At 40.4% G+C, this 24,568-nt stretch overlaps 1 protein-coding gene across 6 annotated transcripts in view; it reads left to right on the plus strand.

The window, feature by feature from the left end:
- DPP6 (dipeptidyl peptidase like 6) overlaps positions 1 to 24,568 on the plus strand; it is a 987,445-nt gene that overhangs the window by 585,892 nt on the left and 376,985 nt on the right. For all 6 annotated transcript variants that reach the window (XM_070616959.1, XM_070616961.1, XM_070616964.1 and 3 more), the window contains one exon: positions 10,122 to 10,236. In XM_070616959.1, the coding sequence (XP_070473060.1) occupies positions 10,122 to 10,236 (115 nt within the window). The remainder of the gene's footprint in view (positions 1 to 10,121; positions 10,237 to 24,568) is intronic.

The raw sequence follows: 24,568 nt of genomic DNA on the forward strand, positions 1-24,568 counted from the left end.
TTTCAACTCTGAAATTAAATCTCACTTCCTCACAGAGCCCTCGCCTGCCCTTTTGGTCACCAATCAAAACTGGCAGCCCTTGTATCATTATACCCTTCATAGCCCCCTGTCTTGCTGTCCGCTGCACTTATCTCAGGTGTCATTTCATTGACCTGATGTCTCTGGCCTGCCAGGTGTGAGCACAGGAAAGGGTCTGTACCTCACCACTCTTGGTGGGGCTGCCTGTCACAAAGTTGTTATACACTGCACATGGTAAACCTTTGTCATTGTGAAATATTACAGTGTAAAAGCTATATAACATGCAAGCAAATAGCTTAACAGACTAGCATAGCCTGACACAGCCCTCTCACCTCCACCTGGCTCAAGAAGAGAGTTCTGCCAGCACCCTCGAAGCTCCTGCACCTTGCCTCCCAATTCCAATGGCGACTCCTCTCCCCCTAGGTAATGCAGCATCCTGGGTTTTATGGACACTCCTTCCTTCTTGTCTTCATAGACTTAGGTATGAACCCTATACTTACAGCATAGTTTTGCCCATTGTTGAACTTTATATAAATGAAATCATTCATCGTATATTCTTTAGTTTCTGGCCCCTTTCACTTAATGTTTATGAATTTGTCCATGCTGTACGTGTAGTAGTACATTGTTGTTTTCATTGCTGGATAACATTCCATTACATAGAATATACCACTGTGGTAGGCAAGATAATGACCCCCTGCCCCCGCACCTAAAGATCTGCACACCCAATCTCCAGGACCTGTGAATATGTTAGGTCCCGTGGCAGAGAGGAATTAAAGTTGCAGGTGGAATTAAGAATGCTAATCAGTTGTATCCCTGTGGCTAATAATTTTCCTGATGCTGTATGTCTTTCTATTAGACTGAACTGTATGAAAATGCCAGCATTAGACATTTTGGATTATAAAAATAGTTGATAAATGTGGATCTACTGAATAGATCCCATTCTAGGCTAGCTAGAGTTTAAAAATACTAGAGCTTTCTTTTTGAGTAATTTGATACCTAAAATAGTGAATAACTCGGGAACAGCCCATCCTCTTCAAGACTCTCATGAACATTCTGTCATGCCAACTGTCTTGGCTGGCATTTGCCTCAGCTTGAATTAGCCCGCTCCTGTCACAGAGAAGGCTGTGCTCCAGCAATGATGACAGAGGATGACAAGTGCACGTTCTGGAGGGTCTGCTAAGGTAATTGCTAAATTTCACTCATAGTTTCCCTGGGAAAGTGACTCCACGTACTGGTAGAAAAACCAGTCTTTTCAAAGAAAATTGTACGTCAAATTAGCAAATTAATTATTTTGGAATTATAAAGTGAGTAGTTAAAATTTTCACCTAGTTTTCAAGTGTCGTTTTGGCCACACACACTGGAGCGTGTGACCTCACAAATGAATGTGGAATGGTTTCTTAGAAATGAAGCACCCGCGGGATGCTGGGCTCCTGGACCGGATGTCGTTTTTTTTTTTTGAGGAAGATTAGCCCTGAGCTAACATCGTCTGCTAATCCTCCTCTTTTTGCTGAGGAAGACTGGCCCTGAGCTAACATCGTGCCCATCTTCCTCTAGTTTATATGTGGGATGCCTACCACAGCATGGCTTGCCAAGTGGTGCCACGTCCGCACCTGGGATCCAAACCCGTGAACCCCGGGCCACCAAAATGGAACGTGCGCACTTAACCGCTGTGCCACCAGGCCAGCCCCCCGGGCTGGATATCTTTACGTGCTATGTATTCAGCTTCTTTGTTCTCAGGTTTTAGAAATCAACTCAAGCCAGTTTAAGTAAAAAGGGAAATAAAATATTTCATAAAGAAACAGGAGTGTCTTATTGAATCTAAGGGAAAAATTCATTCTGGCCTCAGGAGGAAAATTAAGTCAAGAAAGGGCAAACCGATAGGGACCCTTCTCTCTCTTTGCTTCTCGTCTCTCTGCCTCTCAGTCTCTCTCGTTCTTCTCATCCTGTAAATCTGGTCTCTTTTCTTCTGAATCCATATGCCATGTGGAGGTAGACACTGCCCCGCCTCCATTCTTATGTTTCATGACAATGGGCAAGAATAAACTGGAATATTTTAGTCCCACACCTGACTTCCTGGGGCAGAGTTCTGACCTAGGCTGGGCCCATTGCTTGTGGCTGCCGAGGAGAGGAGCCCATGTCTCTGGAGCCGTGGGTGGAGCAGGATGGCGGCGGCGATCATCGTGACCAGGGCACTTTTCAGCAGGCGTGTATACTATGAAGATTGTATCCAAGTGGCAAGCCCTTTTGAAAAGATGAGCTCAAGTTACTGTCGTCTCTGTCTCTAACGTGCTGGTGGTTCTTGCCTTTGAGACTTGTTTGTTTGTTAATATTTATTGAGGCTTGGGGAAATTTTTGACCTTGGGAAGTGACATGTTGAGCTTGCCAAAAAGCTGCCCAGTGTAGAAGACCAGTCTCAAAACTGCCTGTGCTTTCAGTGAGCCCGTGCAAAGACAGCCATTATCTAAAGATGCTTTTAAGACATGGTTATCATACACAGCAATGTAAAAGATACTAATGCTCCATTTTAAACTCTGCAACTTGCTTCCAGAGTCTTAACTTCACTGAAAGGGATTTCTCTTGGGCGTGATGTACTGTGAGATTTCTTCTGACTGCGATCAGGGCGCAGCACCATTGCTTTTGGTGATTTATGGAACAACATACCTATAAAACATATCAAAGTAGATCCAAGTTAGACTGAGCTCTGAAGGTAAGAATAACTTACATTTTGAATTAATTTCATAAAAGAAGCTATCAGACACAGTCAGTTAAACTGAAGAGCCAAAATTATTTGAGCTCTGGTGTTGAATTTGCAGGTAAAATACAATGAAGAAATTTTAAAAGATAGGTAATTACAGTCAATGATTTGCCTGTTTTTTTTTTTTCTTCCTAGAAGGTGTGATAGAGCAGGAGCTCCCTCCGCAAACACGGTTTTGCTAAACTGCCGGTGGAGGGCTGGCAGCCGCCTTAGTGATGGTGGTGGGTAGGATTTCAAAGTGCTGTGCCCTCAGGCAGACGCATAAAGTCGTGTTACGTAAAAGAGTCAACTTCAGAAGTTTCCAAATTCATGGGAGAAAAGGAGACTAGATCCCAGATCAGTCTGTAAGGCAAATATAGATGGGTGGTGGGGAGCCCTGGAAACCCTGAGTAGGGGGACATCCATCACATGGTGCGAAGTGTCGGGGAAGACGGGCCCCCGAGAGTTTGCCTGAGAGGCCTGGAGAGTGTCAGCACCCCTCTGTCACTAAGATAATGATTCGTAGTTAACTGCTGGTCCTCAAAAGGAGGGCCTGTGGACCAAATTTAATTCCTAATTAGTGAAATCAACAGAAGTGTTTTTAAGGTTACGACTGCATCTTCCACCACCAGCACTGCCTCATCCCCAGCCCCACTTCCCACAGCGTTGATTGCTTTGGTTTTTCAGAAATGGCTGCTTAGCCATTCCCGGCTCTGTCGTCAGTTACAGCCTCGTTGACATGAAATCAGCATTAGTTAGTATCTTGTGGCCACAGCCCTCAGCCGTCCCTCATACTCACAACTAGCAAAAGCACCCAAAAGGGCGTAGAAGACACAAACCAGAGTCACAGGGAGGGTCAAACTTCAGGGGGTGGGAAGATCTCCCTGCTAAGAATTACAGTGCTGTTGGCGGTGACATTCTGCCCTCTCAGACCGCACTGGCTGTGTCTTCACTTCCAGCCTAGGCTGTGAAGCCCAGCTAGCTGCTGATTCATGTACATCCTCTGGAAACTTCTTAAAACTATCAGTTACCTAAACGTGGACCTAGTTACATCCTGGAGAAGGCCTCTTTCAGTTTTGGGAGCCAGAAAATCTTCAGTCCTGATAGGCTTGTGAAAGCCGCCTCATAGTGGAGGACATTGGTGCAAAGATGAATTATTGTGAGAAAAATAGTTGAATTCACTTCCTCCTTCCCTAGTGAGTGGGCCATCTGGTTGACCCCTCTGCCTTTAGCAAAGGGGAATAAAATGCAAAATTGGCGGCTGTCCCAAGCGAGCCTGGCAGGGCCTGGATCTTTGCCCTTCTGCTCTCCTCGCGCCATCCTGACCACTCCTGCATCTGCAGCTTCTCACTCTCTGATCTTTGGTGCTGGTGATGCTTCTTAGGAAGAGGCCTTACTTTACTACAATCTCGCTTTCTGCTGGATTTTACTCCTTCTCCCCCTTTAGCTGTGTGAGGCTGTACTTACAGTGCATAAAACAGATGTGCCATATGAGGTGCACTCGAAATGTTCAAGGTGGCTATTTGCTGCTTGACGAACGCATCACTTTACTGTGGAGTCACACAGCTGCAAGCCCCTTTGGGGACCCAACAGTAAGCCATCAGTTAAAATTCTGATTTGCCCTCGTTAGAGCTTAGGAGGCAATAACAGGAAGTGGACAAAAGGAATGTCATCTCTGCATCCTTTACTTTCTTTATAAAGTATAGGAAATTTGATGTGCTTTTGAGTTCTTCCCGTATTTCATATCGTGTTACTGAAACATTATTTGGTAGTGATAGCAATAAGTAGTAAAGCAGTATCTGCTGCCTTTATAAATTTTATAAATTACACGATGCTTTCAAACACATTTGATAGTCCTAACACCTGAGCAGTAAATCCCTTTTGTCTCCCACCCCATCATTCCTTTTTTCCACTCTTGCAGACTTTAGTTTCTCTAATTTTTGAAATTATCCCCTGAGAGTTTTCATTTGAATCTCTGCTCCTCATCACAAGCCGCGAGGTCTGACGGAGGTAGCAGGGGGGATTCTGTGAGACAGATGAAGCTCAGGCCAAGATAAGACACATCTGATTTAGCACAGAGAGGAGAGGCATGGACGCAGTACCTGATGTAAACGCACGGATGGTGTGGCTGTAACTGTGGGGGAGACAGCACACGATGGTCATTCCTGAGTCAGTTCACAGAACACTGTGGAGTCTTTAAATTGTTATTTTAGTCTGTGTTTCTTCCATTTCAGTTGTACCATTGGCACATAAAATGTCAAGTTCCAATCACAAATCACTAAGATAATAGCACTTGAAAAAGATGAATTTTATATTCAAAACAACCAAACACCCTAGGAAAAGGTTTAGTTTGTTTTTTGTTCATTTAGTTGAGTTTATTTTCTTTTTGCCTGAATTAAAAATAAGCATGAGCAACAATTATGTCACTAGAGACCAGGATTGCCAAGTATAGATGTTAGTGTGCATTACATCTTTTAGGACTCATTGCTATTTATGGCATTGCTAATACAACTGGGCTTATATTAGCGCTTTGCTTTCTGCATCCATCAACAATTCCTTTTCTGCCAGAAGGGCCAGCAAATAGCAGAGTTGCTTCTCACAAAAGCATTCATACATGCATTCATCCATTCAGCACACAGTCCCTACGTGCTGTGGTGTCCCAAGTTTTGTACCAGGCATTAGGAACATATGAACATGTCAAGACAACTGTCCTTAGGTAGCTTGCAGTCTGTGATGACACAGGCATTAAATACATAATTTAACAGTGCAGTAATGTTACAGATGACACAGGCATTACGTACATAACTTAACAGTGCGATATTGTTAGAGAAGAGCATTTATGAAGTGTTGCAATTGTGTCCAGATGAGAGTAATGACCTCTGCCTGTGAAACCAGGCAAGCCTTGCCCAAATGTCAGAGATGATATTTTTCTGATAACTAAAGGATGCAAAGGCATTTGCCTGACGAAAGGAACAGAGAGGAATGTGAGGAAACAGTGTATGCAAAGTTGCGGGGTTGGGGGGCCATGAAAGGGAATGACTTGCTCCGTGAGCAGTAGTGAGCTGTGAGCAAAGAGTAGGGAAGAACTTAGACTTGGGTTGGAGGTCAAGAGAAGCAAGGTAGACTTGCTTTGTGGTGATGTGCAAAGGGCTTTTTTCTTGAGAATAGAAACCAAGAGGCTCAGAGAGGGCTGAAATGCAGAAGAGAAACATAAATGTGTCCTGACCCCCAGGACCAATAAACTGAGGCCTGGGAAGACACCTAGTGCTGTCTTCCTCTCCCGGGGGCTGCCATAACAAAATACACAGACTAGGGGCTTAAACAACAGAGATTGATTTCGCACAGTCTGGAGACTGGAGGTCTGAGATCAAGGTGCAGGCTGTAGTGTCTGGTGAGACCTCTCTCCCTGGGTTGCAGATAGCCACCTTCTCGCTCTGTCCTCACATAGCCTTTCCTCAGTGCATGTGGGCAGAGAGAGAAAGGACGCAGGCTCTCCATGTCTCTTCTTATAAGGACACTAATCTCATCATGGGGGCCCCACCCTCATGACCTCATCTAACTCTGCTAACCTCCCAAAGGCCCATCTCCAAATACCATCACATTAGGGGTTAGAGCTTCAACATATGGATTTAGGAGGAACACAATTCAGTCCACGGCAGCCTGACATGCTTCCTTCTACTGCACTTCTTTAGTTTTTGTTCAAATGTCACTTATTAGGAAATCTCTCTGACCTCCTTGTATACAAAGAGCTCACAGGACTACTCATCCTGCTTTTTTCTTCTTTTCTTAGTGGGTGTGTCAGTTTGTTTGTCCCTATCCTTGCACTAGAATACAAGAAAGGAATATGGAGAAATGAAAGCCATTCAGTTTGTTGAGTTGATAGCGGTGTCATCTGTTTTGTTCACTGCTGTACCCAAGGTTCTCAGAACAGGGCTGGCAGAGTCAACCTTGGATGAGTATGTGATGGATGGATGGATGGATGGACAGATGGAAGGAAGGAAGATTTGTTCATCTTTAAGACCAAATGGCTAATTGTAAACGTGTTTTTTCATTTTATTGGATTTCCCAGGTGTGCATATGATATCAAACAGAACAGGAAACATATTATAGCCTAATTTTCACCATTCTAGGCAAAAACATACGATTCTACTGAGAAATGCACTACTGAAGCTCAGCATTTCGGGGAATAATTTGTTAACTTTTCTTGTCTTTCATGGGAAGCAGGGTCACTTCTACTCAAATTTTTAAAAATTCAACTCCTGCAGGTTAAGATAATGAATTCTGAATTTGGGGAGCCAAATTAGATGTTCAAAGAAGCACATATTACCTTGCATTCTAATTTAAAAACTATATCAATGCTCTGGTTATACCTATGTAAAAATTAAATGTGCATATAGACCATGACTAGAAAGGAAGATGGAAAAAAATGAAATTTTTTTGTTTTCTTGGATTAGCAAAATTGTCCATGAATTTTTCCTCTTTATTTCCTGTTGTTATTGTTACAATATTGTCTGTGTAGTAAAAAAAAAATTACGTGTACTATGAAAAATGAAATTTGACAAATGAAAATGGAATTTAATAAAGAATGTCTGCTTTCCTATGGGTAAAATTACCCTGCTTTTTAAATGTAAGACTATTGCCAGAAAGGCAATATGGTGAGTCTATACTTAAGAAATGGCGTGAATGATCCAGAATCACCTCACTTAAGTGGGCTATGCGATCAATGCCTATTTGGCTATCTATTGTGCATTCTCCCATTCACTTATTTGTACTGAATTGGTTTTCTGTGCATAATCTTTTCTTAGTCCGGTGAGCATAGGGAAGCAGAGTCTTGTCCCCTTTCTGGAAGTATCTTGACTCTCATTCATTTTTCCACCTGTAGGAGCAGCTTCACAGTTTTGCATCGTTCTTTTCCATCCTATATGTGTCCATAGAACTCGTACTGTATTAGGCATTTGTAAGATTGTTTATTTCCACCTCCCTCCCTCCCTGAAGGACTGGCCCTCCTAACAGGATCCCTCTTAGATGTTCATCCTGGTGAATCTGCCCATTCTACTATTAGGCAATACTAATGGTTAGGAATTCTGAAGTGTTTTTGAGACACAATTCTGCCTCTGAAATTTCCTTTTGGTTCTAACTCTACCTTCTGGAGAATAAGTCTTCACTCTCTTCTGGGTGCTAATTCAAATAGATGAAAACTGAGTATTTGGGTTTTGAGGCTGAAGACTTCTTTCAACCTTACTTCACGTGACGTATTTTGCAAACATCTCTGTCTTCTGATCATCTTTGTAGACACACTCTCTATAGCATTATCTCTGACAGTATCCAGCCTAGACCTGGACAATATGTTGTGGATGTGTTAGGGCCAGAGAGGGGCACACTGGGAATATCAAAAGGACTGCTGTCACTGCAACATTTGTCCAATCACACTTCTGAAGTAAATCAGGTACAGTGCTAGCTGGTCACGAAGTTGACACAACGCAAAAGTGCATATAAACTTTAACCAATGTGTGTGATAGATGTGCTTAGGACAGAATTTAGAATCCTAGATTATTCTTATTAGCAACAAGATTCAAAAGATATCAATTGTTTGACCCGATGAAGATAATAACGTTAATTTTAGCACTCTGGATCTTGGGTAAGATTGGGTCTTGAGTACTAAAACATTCTGGTTTTGGTGGTTACCCTGGGATTCAGTCTGACCAGTGTTCCGGAAATGTCCACTAGGGTCTGCGCGAGGTCGTATACACCACAGAGATCCTATGAATAGTACTACTTCAAGATTTATGCTTTTCACAAATTTCACGAAAAGGGCTTATTTCCTTTGTAAACGTGGATGAAGTGAAAATCTTCTGGGTCAGCACAATCTGATCTCTTCTCCTTGTCATTGGGCAGTGATTTTCTCACAGAGAAAACCCCGTCCGAGAAGAGATGAGATCGACTCAGTGTCACTTTTTGTCATGATTTCATGTTTATGTTTAGTCTCATTGTTAAGTGCTAATAGGCCACTTCTCAATAGATAAATTAAATTCTGGATGGCAAATAAGAAGACTGATAGAAATTTCTAAACTGCTATAGAACTCTGTCCTGCTAAGACTCTCTTGACCCTGAGAGTTTTTCTTAATTTGATAACTTAGATAGCCAATATTAAATATTTGGATGTCGAATATTAATTATTTGCCATCTGAGGCTTGAGCGTTTTCTTTATTTTAATTTGCAACAATTTGATACATTCTACTGAGCTTTCAGTCTTGGATGAAGATGTATTTATGTATTGCACTATCCTCTCCTCGAGGCCATCTGCATTCCACTTCGCCTTGACTTGGAGTTACGATGAGTTGTAATTACGGGCACTAAAATAGAGACTACTTTGTGATCTATGCATAAGCAGAAGTCGCACTAGTCCATTTTCAGCCTGACCATATGTCTTTATGTGCCCTGGAGAGTCCCAGTTACTCTTGTATAATTAATAATAATTATTATTAACATGAATTATTATATTTATTAATCGTTATTAATATTACCCCCCTTGTCTCTCAGAGGATCCCAGTTAGAATAGAAATTATATGATCACTCTAATTTGAAAGGAACTGAAAGTTTGGCTTCAGCAGCTATTATGTGTGATTAATTTCCTAGATTTATTCAGCCTTTAGCAGTGTCTCCAGATCTACTTGCCCCCCCTACACACACACACAATGCCAACCCCTGCAATAATACAGTTATGGTTCCCTGAAGGGCACTAAAACGTGGAACAGGGGTAAGTGAGTCACCCAGTGAAGACAGACCTGGGAAATCTTGAAGCCTGTGTGAGGAGATGTGGAAGGAAAAAAAGGGTCAAGATCTGAGCGGTGGGCTGAGGTTGATTAAAATGGGCGTGTGGTATGTGCTAAATAAAGGTTTGAATTTGGTAGCCTGAAATAGAAGTGAACAGTTTGGATGTAAACAAAAAGAAAGAGGAGAGCGGACTTGGGCTGGAAGAAGTAATCCTGCGTGGATGTGATTCGATGGGGTTGATAGGCTGGCTATGATGAAGAGAAACTCCAGTCACCCTGTGCTGTAGAACCTGGCTTTTTGGGTGGAGAAACATTAAGTTCACACAAAAGCCGTGAACATAGTAGGACATCAGCTTCTTTCTCGAGATGGGGTTTTGCCATGGCACGGGAAAGAGAGCCCCAGGCTTTCGGACGCTGAGGCAGATGGGCAGAGAAAGGAGAGAAGCGTGGCTTCGAGGGTGAGACCATGCCTTGCTCACTGCTCATGATTCACTGTTTGGTGTCTTGGTTCTTGAGTTAAAGGAAGTGTATTTATTTGGTTTATTTTATTTCTGTCCTTCACTAACTGGGTTTTTCTTTTATGGTGTTGTTTTTAGGAGCTGGTGGGGAGCAATCCTCCACAAAGAAACTGGAAAGGAATCGCGATTGCTCTCCTTGTGATTCTGGTCATCTGCTCCCTGATTGTCACCTCGGTCATACTGCTGACACCAGGTACTTATGGTTATTCTTGGAAAAGCAAGTCACTGTAAGGGAGAAAGAGCATCATTTTGCCTTGCAATTTTTTTCTAGATAACTACCTATTACGTAATTTATTTTTCCCAGGTTCTAATTCTTATTGTGCCATATGGTAAAATGATGTAATATGTTTTTAATGAAAAAGATCCATTTTATATGCTTTGAATTTGTTTATATAATTGTTGACTAGGTAGAAATGCTTGACATGTATTAAAATTCACGGTTACTTATTCATGCTTTGTGAGCTTAGAGACAGTGGTATTATAAATATAATAATTTTATAAATCTCATGGCATTCCTGGGTATTATATCAAGGATAAATTAACAACATATATTGAGTTTGAACTAAGGATAAGGTACTTATTAGGTACTACTGATGAAATAAAAGTATAAAACAGAGTCAGAAATCTCTCAGGGGAGAAAAAACATGTATACACATACACTATTGAATGTTTCAAAAATAAGTGCTGTAGGAGCTTAGAGGAGAGAGGGGTCCTTAATGAGAAAGCTCGTGGAGGAGGTAACGTGTAAAGGGGCTCTAATGGAGTGGTAAAATTAGTAGCCAGAAAGCCGTGCGATTAGGGAGGGAAGAAACCCTTTGCCTATAAGATAACCAGACAGGAGGTATCATAGGAAAACATTATGGCCATGTTAAACTCTGTGTAACTATTTCATCCATTCTCATTGTTGTACTAGGTGCTTATTTGTGTGGACAAAAAGAAAACTAGTTCTAATCTTCTATAAACAGACTGCACAGATATTAGACCTTAAGATGGAAAAGATGCAATGTAAAAAATTTTTCATAGGTACAAAGAGTGCAGGAAAATTATGATGTATGTTTAGACCATTATCACAAAACTTAAATGAAAAAAGAGTAATCTGTAGCCTGCAACCAAAACTAGATAAAAATATCAAAAGAAAAGAAAATTACAGACCAATATCTCTTATAAATATAGATGTAAAAGTCTCAACAAAATTCGAGCAAACTTAATCCAGCAACATATAAAAAGGCTTATACACCAAGACAAAATGAGATTTATCCAAGAAAGAAAATTTGGTTTAACATATGAAAAATTGGTGTAATACACCCATATTAATAGAATAAAGGGGAAAAAACCATGACTATCTCAATAGACACAAAATAAGCATATGACAAAAATCCAAAATTCTTTCGTGATAAAACACTCAATGTGCAAAAAGAAGAGAAGAAAACTTCCCCAACCTGATAGGGAGAATCTGTAAAAACTCACAGCTAATATTATGCTTAATGGTGAAATACTGAAAGCATTCCCCGTAAGATCAGGAATAAGACAAGGAAGTTCTCTCTCACTGTTTCTATTTAGCATTGTATTGGAGGTTCTAGACAAGACAATTAAGCAAGGAAAAAACAAGACATCCAGATAGGAAAGACAGAAGTCAAACTATGTCTATTCATAGATGACATGATCTTCTGTATAGAGTATCTCAAGAAATCCACAAACACACACACAAAACCTGTTATAATGAATAAATGAGTTCAGCAACATCAGAAGATACAAGATCATTATAAAAAATCATTCATATTTCTATACACTAATTCAAAAATGGAATTATGAAACGATTCCACTTACAAGAGTTTCAAAAAGAATAAGATACTTGGGAATCAATTTAACAAACGAAGTTATAACACTTGCACACTGAAAACCACCAAACAGAATTGAAGGAAATTAAGAAGACCTAAGTAAATGAAAAGATATCTCATGTTCATGGATTGGAAGACGTAATATTGTTAACATGTTAACACCTCCAAATTTATCTAAGATTTGACCCAATCTCTATCAAAATCCCACTTGCTTTTATTGAAAAAATTAACAAACCAACTCTAAAATTTTAAGAAAATGCAAAGGACTCAGACTACCCAAAATAATCTTGAAAAAGAACACTTAAAGGACTTACATCTCCTGATGTTAAAATTTACTCTAAAGCTATACTAATCAAAATATTGTGGTGCTATCCGAAATATAGACATGTGGATCAATGGAATAGAATTGAGAGTTCAGAAATAAACCCATATGGCTATGCTCAATTCATTTTTGACAAGGGTGCGAAGATCATTAAATGGGGAAAAAATAGTCCTTACAACAAATGGTGCTTGTACAACTGGGTCTACACATGAAAAAGAACAAAGTTGGACTCGTACCTCACACCATATACAAAAATTAACTCAATATGGATCAACAACCTAAATACAAGAGCTAAAACTATAAAACTCTTAGAAGAAAAGAGGGGTAAATCTTTGTGACCTTGGATTAGGCAACTGTTTCTTAGATATTACACCAAAAGAACAAACAACCAAAGGAAAAATAGATACATTTAACTTCGTCAAACTTAAAAACTTTGTGCATCAAAGGACGCTACCAAGAAATTGAAAAGATAGGTCCTGCCTGGTGGCACAGTGGTTAAGTTTGCCTGATCCGCTTCTCGGAGGCCCGGGGTTCGCCGGTTTGGATCCCTGGTGCGGACATGGCACCGCTTGGCAAAAGCCATGCTATGGTAGGCATCCCACAAAAAAAGTAGAGGAAGATGGGCATGGATGTTAGCTCAGGGCTGGTCTTCCTCAAAAAAAAAAGGAAAAGAAAAAATGAAATTGAAAAGACAACCCACAGTATGGGAGAAAATACTTGTAAATCATATATTCAATAAGAGTAATATCCAGATTATATAAAGAACTCTTACAACTCAAAACAAAGAGACAATTTAATTTAAAAATGGGCAGAAGATTTGAACAACATTCTCCAAAGAAATACAAATGACTAGTAAGCATAAGGAAACATACTCACCATCATTAGCCATCATGGAAATGCAAAGCAAAACCACAGTGAGATATTACTTCACGACCACTAGGATGGCTATTAATGTATTTTTTTAAAGGAAAATTACAATATTGCTGAGGATATGGAAAAATTAGAACCTTCATACAGTATTAGTAAGAATGTAAAATTATGCAGCCTTTGTGGAAAACATTTTGGTAGTTTCTCATAAAGTTAAAGACAGAGTAACCATATGACCCAGTAATTCCCTCCTAGGTATATAGCTAAGAAAATTGGAAACATATGTTCATACGGAAGCTTGTACACAGATGTCCGTCGCAGTGTTATTCGTAATAGCCGAAAAGTGGCAACAACCCAAATGCCCTTCACCTGCTGAATAGATAAACAGATGTGGTATAGCCATACAACTGAATATTATTCAGCTACAAAAGGGGATGAAATACTGATCCATATTACAATATACACAAAACTTGAAAACATTATGCTAAGTGAAAGAAAAGTGACGCTAAAGGCCACATATTATATGATCGCAGAATAGGCAAATCCATAGTAATAGGAAGTAGATTAGTGGTTGGCAGGGCCAGGAGGTGGGCAGAGTAGGAAGTAGCTGCTAATAGGTATGAAATTTCTTTTTTTTTAAGACATTACATTTTAGAGCCATTTTAGATTCACAGCAAAATTGAGAGGAAGGTACAGAGATCTCCCACATACACCCTGCCCCTACACATGCAGAGCCTCCCCCATTGTCAGCACCTCCACCGGAGAGGGACATCTGTTACAGCTGATGAACGTACACTGAGACCTCTCGTGATGAGATCTCTTTTTGGGGTGATGAAAATATTCTAGAATTTGATAGTGGTGATGGATGCCCACAACTCTGTTAATACGTTAAAAACTACCAAATTGTACACTTAAGAATGTAAACTTTATGATAGGTGAATTTTATCTCAATGAGATGTTAATTTAAACAGTGATGGGAAACTTGTACAAAAGAAAAAAGGGTTTAATCTGGCCATTTACATACTGAAGTGCCATGACTACTTGCCTCATATTGAAGGAGTTTTCGGTAGCAGTTCTGGAAAAGAGAATGTTGCCATCTCCTTGAGTGAGTTTGTGAATAGACGAGAGTTGCCAGGAACATTTGGACCCAGGATTCAATACAGTCCATCTATTGAACAAGGAAAAATCGATTCAACTGTTGAAATCTAAATGAGTGGAGGTGGGAAGGATTGGGGAGGATTAGTAAAGACAAATACTCGTTCTGTTTTGTGATCGTGCTGCTGATGATTTGACTTAGCTGGAGACTTTAGCAACAACATATTTTTAATTAATAGAAAGGAAATCAGGTCTCCTTCAGGATTTGTGGAGCATCTGTTCCTACCTTTGCCTCTTTGTAACAGGACTGTGCTTTAGGTAAGAAAGTGATTATTGAAGATTTGACTTTGTGGTTGTCCAACACTCACTTTGGGACTTAGAAAGCAGTGATGTCTTAGGTAGTTTGTTGCTGCTCCTGCTCCCGCAAGGTACCCGTGAGAGTTCGTGTCCCTCAGAATCTGAGGGCTCTTGTACTCTTCACTTCAAAGTGAAATAGAATGGCTGGCTGGAGATCCTTTCCCACCGTAGCAGTAAGGTTGCATGATGAGTGTCTTGACTGAGTAACTTAAGGCTAAGGCCCAGGGACCCTGGGAGTCTTCCCTTCACACGCCCAACTCAACACTTGGTCCCTTGATCTTCTCTGCTATACAGGAAAACCTGTCAATTCCTATTCTCTCCAATGCAGCTGCTAGTCTTGAAAGTATTTTACATTCAGTTCTTGTGCAGCAGGAGCAATCACAGCAGCATCCTTTCTGCAATAAATAGAGAATACAGTCATTGTAAACCATTACATCTCTTTGAATGCTGACGGCCAGTTGTCAGGGACAACAACAAAAAGTAAGAGGCATCTGCTGGTGGTGGAGCTCTAATGAATCCCTGAATTCCAGAAAAGGCTTTCAAGAGAGAATTTGTTTTATTCTTCCGTGAAAATGAAAATATGGCTGAGCCTTCCCTAACCCTTCAGTTGTTGGGCTTCCAGAGCTGGTATTTCTTTCTCCTGGCTGTTCTGTTGAGCGGCTGTGTGTCCTAGGCTGAGGACTATCAGACATGCGGGTTCAACGGCAAATTTCCTACTGCTGCTCCCTCCCCTCATGCTCTGTCTGCATCCACTCTCCTGGGGTGCAGCAGTGGCTTTTGTTTGGCATTCAAAATTCTGTCAGGCAGAGGAGGATGTCAGATCATTCAATCAGCCACCAGCTCCAGAGCTTTCTCTGTTCACTAACCAGCAGTGCCTATCCAGTGACCAGGCATTAATGATCCCAGTTAGGGGCTGAGAGCATCTAGCTAAGTGCCAGGCAAAATGTGGGAAAAGAAGATACAGATGCTCTCCATGAGAACTTTAGAGTCCATTCAAAACGTGCACAACGTGCACAGAACATGCACAAGGAGAATTTCACAGTAGTGTAATCATTAAGCAAAAAACAAAATAGAAGTCATAGGCAGGTTAGAGGTCTATTGAGTTGTGCAGATAACTGAATCGTTGACCTAACAGACTGTGAAACAACCAAGAGCAGGAGTGGCTTCCACTGGATGAGGGACGAAGTTTAGTCTCAAGAGTGGAGGGTCCTGGTAAAAATAACACCCTGGACGTATGTGCACAGTGCACATTCCCACAGCGTCGGCTTCCCACCCTGCCTGGCTCCAATTGTGATAGACTGACTTAGAGATCAGACTATGCACTTTTAAAGAAATAATCTTTTCCAGTACTACTTGTTTCTACTCTTGTATTTTGATTTGTTGACACTCCGATTACAGTACCTGTTTTCTACTTCCCCAAAAAATCCATTCTGAACTCATTGGATTCAGTCTTTTGGTGAATATGTTCCAAGTACAAGCAGGTCCCTTTCCAACTTGTTATGAAGAATCGTGATGGAATGCCCTGTGATGCCTCGGGATTGTGAAGTGCCTTGTGGTAATCATTCTGAATGACAAGTACCTTGTTCTGTAGTGCAGCTTAATTATCACCAGTTATGCACAATTTATGTTTCAAAAATCAAATTAGAAGTGTTTAAGGCAATCTTGGTTCCGAAGGGATTAACCAAATGAGAATGTGTCCTTTTCAATGTTGTCATTCATTTCTCCCTTGCTAGTCTGTGCTCTTTTGTAAATTTCTCTTTGGAATAATAGGCTCAAAGTTACCTTTTTTATTTGCAGATATTAAATACGTGTCGACGATAGGTCACGCGCAGCATATGCCTTTTTTGGGCAGCTGCAGTTCTTGCGTTCTGATGAAAAGGACTCTGATATTCTCTAGTGCCACAATTATTGTTGTGGGAGCTGAAAAATCCAGCAGGATCATATTTGCATTAAAACGTCCCTGACATTTGACTTTCATGGATTTTCACATTAGAGAAGATGGACAGTGGTTTTTGACAGAAAACACTAGAACACTTTCAGGTGGTATATAAATGAAAACCTTGGATATTTGCAAGTCACATTGAAGGTAGACTTTGGGTTAAGGCCAAGAGGAGGTTATCAGAATTTAAGACTCACTAGTCTTTTGGGCAGGAGCATAACATAGAGATTATTTTTATGGAATTGAATTTCATCACTGATTTAAGTCTAATGTCTGTAACTGCGTTGCTAACTCTCAGCTTATCTTTTTTTATTTTCAAGTGGACTCAGTAGACTTTATTGATAGGAGGAGAAATCTAGCAAATTGGCAGTTACAGCTCATAAATCGGAGTCTCTTATGGAAGAGTATAGGTACAAGCAAGTCAAAACCTTGATGAGGTGTTCTGAATTTACACTAGAGTCAACACAAGATGAAGTGAGTTATGTGGGAAAAAGCTATATTAAAATTACTTTTGAGAGAATCCCTCCAGTTGAGTTGTTACTGCTAGTTAACAAAGCAAGTTCTGTAATAAAATTTCCATGAATTTTTTAAATAGACTTTATTTTTTAGACCACTTTTAGGTTCACAGCGAAATTGAGAGGAAAGTGCAGAGTTCTCTTATACCGCCTGCCCCACCCATGCACAACCTCCCCCATCATCTGCATCTCACACCAAGAGTGGTACATTTGTTACATTTGATGAGCCTACATTGGCACATCGTTATCACCCGAGTTTACATTAGGGTTCACTCTTGGTGATGTACATTCTGTGGATTTGGACAAATGTATGATGGCATGTATCTGCCAATATAGTGTCATACAGAATAGTTTCACTGCCCTGAAAATCCTCTGTGCTCCGCCTAGTCATCCCTCCCTCCACCGTAACCCTTGTCAACCACTGGTCTATTTACTGTCTATAGTTTTGCCTTTACCAGAATATCGTGTAATTGGAATCATGCAGTGTGTAGCCTTTTTGGATTGACTTTCACTTAACAATATGCCTTTAAGTGTCCTCCAAGTCTTTTCATGGTTTAATAGCTCATTTCTTTTTAGCACTGAATAATATTCCATTGTCTGGATGGACCACAGTTTATTTATCTTTTTACCTACTGAAGGACATCTTGGTTGCTTCCAAGTTTTGGCAATTATGAACAAAGTTATTGTAAATATGTGTGTGCAGGTGTTGGTGAGAACATAAATTTTCAACTCCGCATCAAAGCCAAGGAGTGAGATTGCTGGATCTTACGATAAGAGCGTGAGCAACCGCCAAGCCGTCTTCCAAAGTGGCTGCACCATTTTGCATTCTCCCCACCAGTGAATGAAAGCTCCTGTTGCTCCCCATCTTTGTTAGTGTTTGGCATTGTCGCTGTTCTGGATTTTGGCCATTCTAATAGGTGTGTGATGTTATCTCATTTTTTAAAGCTTATCTTTTTAAAACTCTGAAACAAATGACTTTTAAAACGTTAATTTAAGACATACATAATATATATTATTTATTATATATATAAAATATTATATTATTTGATGAATTTTCAAACTGAACAGGCTCCTGCAGCCAGCATCCAGATCAGAAACAGAATATAGCCAGCATCCCAGGAGCCCCCGTCATGCTCTTTCATTACTAATCCCCCCAAGAGTAACCTAATTTCTAACATCGTAGAATAGTTTTGCATGCTTTTCTCCTTCTTACATTTACGTTATTAGTGTACTCATGTAGTATGTATTCTCTTACACCTGGTTCTTTTGTTCAATATAATGTTGTATTTTAGGTTGTATTGGTGCCCAATTTTTAATCTATGATGGATCTTCTCATCATGAGGTCTTATATAATCTCAATGAAAATTGCAAAGTCGTTTTCAGAAATTAATACCTTTTGAATATATCATAACTTGTAACTTATACCTTTTTGTTTCTTGGAGAAATAAGTGTTTAGGTCATCTCTTCTAGGTATTTTCTCTCTGTTCTCCTCCCTACATTAAACTCATCCTCCAAATTCACTCTTGTCATAGTCCATCTGTTATCAATGACTTTGATCAAGGGTCCTATCATAGGACACAGAGGTTTCTTGATAGGTCTCTGGTATTGTTCATTTGCACTTGGGCGTCTGTGGTTGTGTTTGTAGATTCAGTGTGTCTGTTCACACCTACCTGCCGGCTGACTGATTGGGTGAATGGTGCCTACCTACTCTGGTCATGAAGTAGAGGTTTGTTTTCGCTGCTGCTGCTACTCTTGTTACTGTTGTTTCTGGTTAAAGTTAATTTGTTAGTGCTAATTGAGACTGAGTGCTGTAAATGGGTAGTGCAGATAATATATTATGGTAGTCCAGAATATGGGAGGGATTGGTGAGGACAGGAAGCATTTGTGGAAGATTTCATGGAGTATGAGGAATTTGCAAGATAGATACAGTAGAGATGGAAGGAAATGTAAGAGGGAAGGTCATGGTGAGCCATAATAAGCCTGGACTGCTCATTTGACAGAGGATGCCTGGCCTGGCAACTGTGGAGGGACGTAATGAGTGTCAGGAGTTAAGGCTGAAGGATAGGATAGTGGCAGATTGGGAGAGTGTGGAATACCAGATTGTATTCTAATGGCTCCTACTGTCTGTAACAGTTTATGTCATAACTATTTTTAGTCTGGTAAAACTCTAAGTCATCTTATCATTGGAAGAGGGAAAAAAGGGCATATATGTACTCATAAAAATTTGGATACATTTCAGGAAACTCATGGATCTGGTTAACCTATCCATGGACCATCCTAGGGATCAGCTCAAGCATTTATCCAACACCCAGATGTTACAATGTATCAGTTAGAGAACTTTTGTCCATAGGTAACAGAATATCCGACTAAAATAATTCAAACTGTAGGCTCCTGTATTGTTTCACAAGCAAGAAGTCTAGCTGTAGGCAGTCCCTGGATGATTCAGTGGCTCAAAGACCATCTTTCCCTGTTGCCATCATTAGCATGTTGGCAAAGCCGCTATAGCAGCTTCACACGTCACAGCTCATACCCTCACAGGAAGGAAGGGAAAAGCGCAGAACTTGCCTCATGTATCTCCATCTTTCCCTGAAACTAGACAGGAGACAGCTTATTTTCTGTAACAATATTGCAGGGCCACCCTTGGTTGTCAGGGGGATTGAGAAAGCCAATATTTCGTAGGAATCATGTCTGCGAAGTTGGAGGAGTGCGGTGGCTTTTGGGGAGGCAGCCTAGTGTCTGCCACAAAAAGCAAGATGCCTCGATTAATGAAATACTTTAGGAACACAATCTACATCCCCTGAACTTGAGCAGTGAGTTTTTGCTGTGCTTTAAATTGAAACAAATCTGAAAAGAGGGAGTTCTGACAGATTCTCATAAAAGAAAGAATTAATTTACACCGCTACTAACCTTATCGTTAGTAGGAAACTTCCAAAGTAGTGAGAAGTGGATCCCTGGGAGAATCTTAACAGTCTCCCTTTTGACTTTTCATCATTAGTTCTAGAAGGATTGTTAGGTGCATCTTGCTTATTTATTGCATCCTTATGCTAAAGAGCCATTTGTCTAAAGGATGGCCGTAGATGTTTATTATTCATGCCTGTATTAAGACTCTAAGCTGAGGCAAATGTGGCTACATACTTATCCATAAAGGGGCACTTTTCAAAGCACTGCTACATTATGCATTTTATTTTAAAGGCATAGTTGTATATAACTGTGAAACAGAGTAAATCTTATCCCGGTTTTCTCTGGAGTCTATTGCCTGGTTTAGATGAGAGCCTCTTGGTAAATTTTGAGTGAATTTTGGGAGCCTTGGGGACCATTTGTTATGATGGGCTGGCTGATCTCGTAGTTACTGTTTCAGGGAAGACTCTGGCCAGTCAGGAACCAAAGGCAGCAATTCCGGGGTCTAAGTCGAGTTACCAGGTCAGACTCAGGAGCACAGAAATCGATGATATAATAATGTCAGAGAACTGGAGAGAAATTGTCGTCGATGAACTCAGGAGGTCAGGGTACTGAGGAGGATTAAGTTCCAGGCTGAAATTGTCCACCTTCTCTTTGAGGCAGAACTCTCACCTTATCGCTGCTTGAGCAACCATTTATCATTAAAATCACTAGAAATTAGGTTAAGTGATAATTTACAGAACCTCAGATTTAATGTCTTTACCCCCCCCCCCCCGGTTTTTCCCTTATCCAGATGTTTTTAATGTCTTTTTAAAAAATTCAGTCAATGTATGATTATTGCATTTTCAGAGGATGCCTTACAAAGTAGTGTGTTAGTTGGAAATGGGAGAAAAGGTCTTGTGGAGTGTAGTAGCTGAAAAAATAGCTCCCCAAAAGATATTGATGTCCTAATGCCTGGAACCTGTGAATGCTACCCTGTAGGGCAAAAAAGCAGTCGTCACAGATGTGGTTATGTGAGGCATCTTGAGATGGGAAGATTTTCCGGATCCTACAGTGCATCCTAAATGCAATCACATGGATCTTTATAGAAGGAGGCAGAGGGAGATTTGACACAGGCAGAGGGGAGAAGGCAATGTGACCAGGGAGGCCCAGGTTGGAGTGATGCAGCCACAAGCCAGGCAACGCCCACAGCCACCAGAAACTGGAAAAGACAGAGAAGAGATTCTCCCCTAGAGCTTCCGGGCCAGGGCAGCCCTGCTGGCACTTTGATTTTGGCCCAATGAAACTGGTTTTGGACTTCTGGTCTCCAGAACTGTGAGAGAATAAGTTCCTGTTGTTTTAATCCACCACATTTGCAGTAATGTGTTGCGACAGCCACAGTAAACTAAGAGAGAGAGAAATAAATGCCTTTGCCCATTCCACAATGGCTGTCTCTCACAGGCAGGCGTGAATGTGGACTTGTGGAGAGGTCAGAATTCGAAAGAGCTGTGCCGGGTGCTTCGGGGACCATGAACGAGACGACCGCGCTGTGTGCTCGGGTTTCTGCTTCTCCTGCCCACTCACATCGGGAACCCACGCCCGGCTCCTCTCTCACCTCTCAGGAGGACTCCTCTCATTTTCAAATTTTGGTTCTTTGTCATCTCTCCCACCAGAAAAGGAAGTGAAATTCATTCACATTAAAGTGTATATTGGTGTTTTTCAAAATTTGAGAGGGAAAGACAATACCTATCTCTCGCATTGACAATTCTTTTTATTACTTTACTTACATGCATTAAATAGATATAAACTCCGCTCATAGTTCATAGAAAATTAAGAGAAAGAGGCAAATTAAATACAGAACAATCAACAAAGCCAACAAAATTTAAATTAAAAATGTGCATTTTGTATGACTGATGATGATGGTTTCTGAAACTAAATTTCCCCCTTGAAATGTGTGTGCGTGGTGTGTGCTATTGTGACGCAGGTATTTGGGGTGTAACCTGCCTACTCTGGTGAACCCTGGGTGGGGAATTGTTTGACCCACCGTATCTCTCCTGGGAGCGCCACACCCTTGTTTCTGTAGCAGACTGTGCAGGCGTTTGGGAAAATTAAACAAGCTGATGTTGGCGTTGGTGCATCATGAAGACGCATCCTAGCTCAGGCACTATTCGAGTGTGAGTATATGCTTATGATCGGAATATGACTTTATTAATATTTATTGCCCAAATAATATGGATAAATAGAAAAATAAACAGGAGAAAAATATATTAACAACCAAAGTTAAAATAATAATAATAACAATAATAATAATAATAACAATCGTTTTCTCATACTATCAGTTCTGCAGCCAGTCCCTACATAGTGCTCTTCACCGTGTCTGATTTTAGTTCTCTTGATAGTTATTCCTGTAATTCTTCGTGTTGTGCTTAGTTATCAATGTTCACAGACTACCTCCTATGAGAGTGAAAAATGTAACTCATTTACGTTTCTTCCCGCTTCCTATTCTCCACTCTGAGTTATAAAGCTGATGAAGTTATTTTTAATTCCTCTACGGATTTCTTTCATAATTTTATGTGAAAATTTCTTTATATATCCATTTCTTGTTCCACTGGTCTTAAATGGTATCTCTTGACTTCTCGCTGGAAAAGATGGGGAAGTGAGCACGTCTAAACGGCCTTCTCTTTAATCCCAACACCATACCTCCAGTTCTTTCCCTCAGCTTTGAGGAATATTTGCAAAGTCTTTTCTCGCTTTGATAAAATCTCCCATCAAATAATAAGAAGTTGATTTAAAATAGAAAATTTATTTAAAGCATTGACAATTTTAGACTTTTCGCATATATCTATTGTAGAACCTGGCAATGTGGAGAAAGCCATAGAGTGAGAAAAATTGTAGTACTGTGTCACTAAACAATTCATCTTAAGGCATTCGATCAAGTGGACTCTCATTTCTTAAAATCCATCAATACCTGTAATTTGTTTATTGTTATTTGGACCTTGAGTTTCTTAAGCAAACCAGTTTTCTTAGCAGTTCTAATGGATTATTTCTATTTGAAATGAAGAAGTAAAACTGCCTTTATTGTGGACAAAATGAATGCCTATTTAGAATATGCTAATACAACCTGTAAGTAAGTGTAGAAAGGTTACAGAATTCAAGGTCCATATGCAAATATGAATTGTGTTTCTATGTATGAGCAACAAAAAGTTGGCAATGAAAGTTTTAAAATACCAGTCTACTTGGGCTGGCATAACAAAGTACCACAGACAGCGTGGCTTAAACAACAGGAATTTATTTTCTCACAGTTCTCGAGTCTTAAGCCCAAGACCAAGTGCCAGCAGCATTGGTTTCTAGTGAGACCTCTCTTTCTGGCTTGCAGACAGCGCCTTCCCGCTGTCTCTCACATTGCCTTTTCTCTGTGTGCATGCATGGAGAGAGAGAGAAAAAGGAGAGAGAGAACAAGAGTGAGAAGCTCCAGTGTCTACTCCTCTCTTCTTACAAGGGGACCGTTCTATCTGATTAGGGCCCCACCTTTATGACCTCATTTAACTTTACCTCCTTTAAGGTCCTGTTTGTAAATATAGTCACACTGGGGGCTGGGACTTTGACACTTAAATTTGGGGGTATGCATTTCAGTCCATAACACTCATGGACATCTTTGAGGGGCATTATTTTGCCTGCACAACCTGGCCCCCAAAGATTTACATCCATCACATGTACAAAATACTTTCACTCCATCCTAAGGTCCCCAGAAGTCTCAACCTATTACAGCATCAACTCAAAGTCCAAAATCTCATCAGCTCAGATGTCCTAAATATCATCATATAAATGAGTTATGGGTAAGACTCTGGATATGCTCCATCCTGGGGCACAATTCGTCTCTATTATGGGCCTGTGAAACTAAAGAAATAAGTGTCAGCTCCTAAATACAATGGTGAGACAGGTGTAGGATGACAGTTATAGGCATCTCTGTTCAATAAGAGAGCGAACTGAAGGAAAAAAGGAGTCACCAGTTCCAAGCAATTTCTAAATTCAGTTGGGCAAACTCCATTAGTTTTAAAGGCTTGGGAATAATGCTTTGAGGCTCTCATTTCTGTCCTCACCCTTATTCTTCATGAAAGGTAGCAAGAGTTCATAGCTGAGTAGCTTTATTAGCATTTTTCCTGTCTGAGAATTTTCTTCTTTTATTTTATACTCTCTGTCCATTTTAGTCCAAGCTGGCAATGTTTCTGCAGTTGTAAAATTCTTAAGAACCTGTGGGTCGCCTATGTATGTCATGGGGATTTGTTGCATTAGACAAGAGGCTCCTCCATAGGGTTTTCCTAGATGCTGCTATCTTTCTGTTTGGTTTCTGCTGAGATGGCTGAGGGGATCTGTGAGTCACATACTTAAGCTCTTCAAAGAGCCTTTTGTGCAACTGAATACTGACCTTTTGATCTTTCAGAAGTATTGGCAAATGGTTGTCGAGCCACATCTCCTGCTTTTTCTTTCCTGACAGTGACTTTCTCTTTTAGCATCTTTTGCAATCTTGATAAGCAGAGGCATTTCTCCAAAGAATATACACAAATAGCCAATACCAAATGAAAAGATGCTCAACATCATTAGCTTTGAAATATTATTCATCATAAAAAGGAATGAAGTGCCGTTGCATATTATATATACTGTAACATGGATGAACCTTGAAAACATTATCCTAAGTGAAATAAGCCAGTCAGAAG

The sequence above is a fragment of the Equus przewalskii genome, chromosome 4, assembly GCF_037783145.1.
Source record: "Equus przewalskii isolate Varuska chromosome 4, EquPr2, whole genome shotgun sequence".
Classification (NCBI taxonomy): Eukaryota; Metazoa; Chordata; class Mammalia; order Perissodactyla; family Equidae; genus Equus; species Equus przewalskii.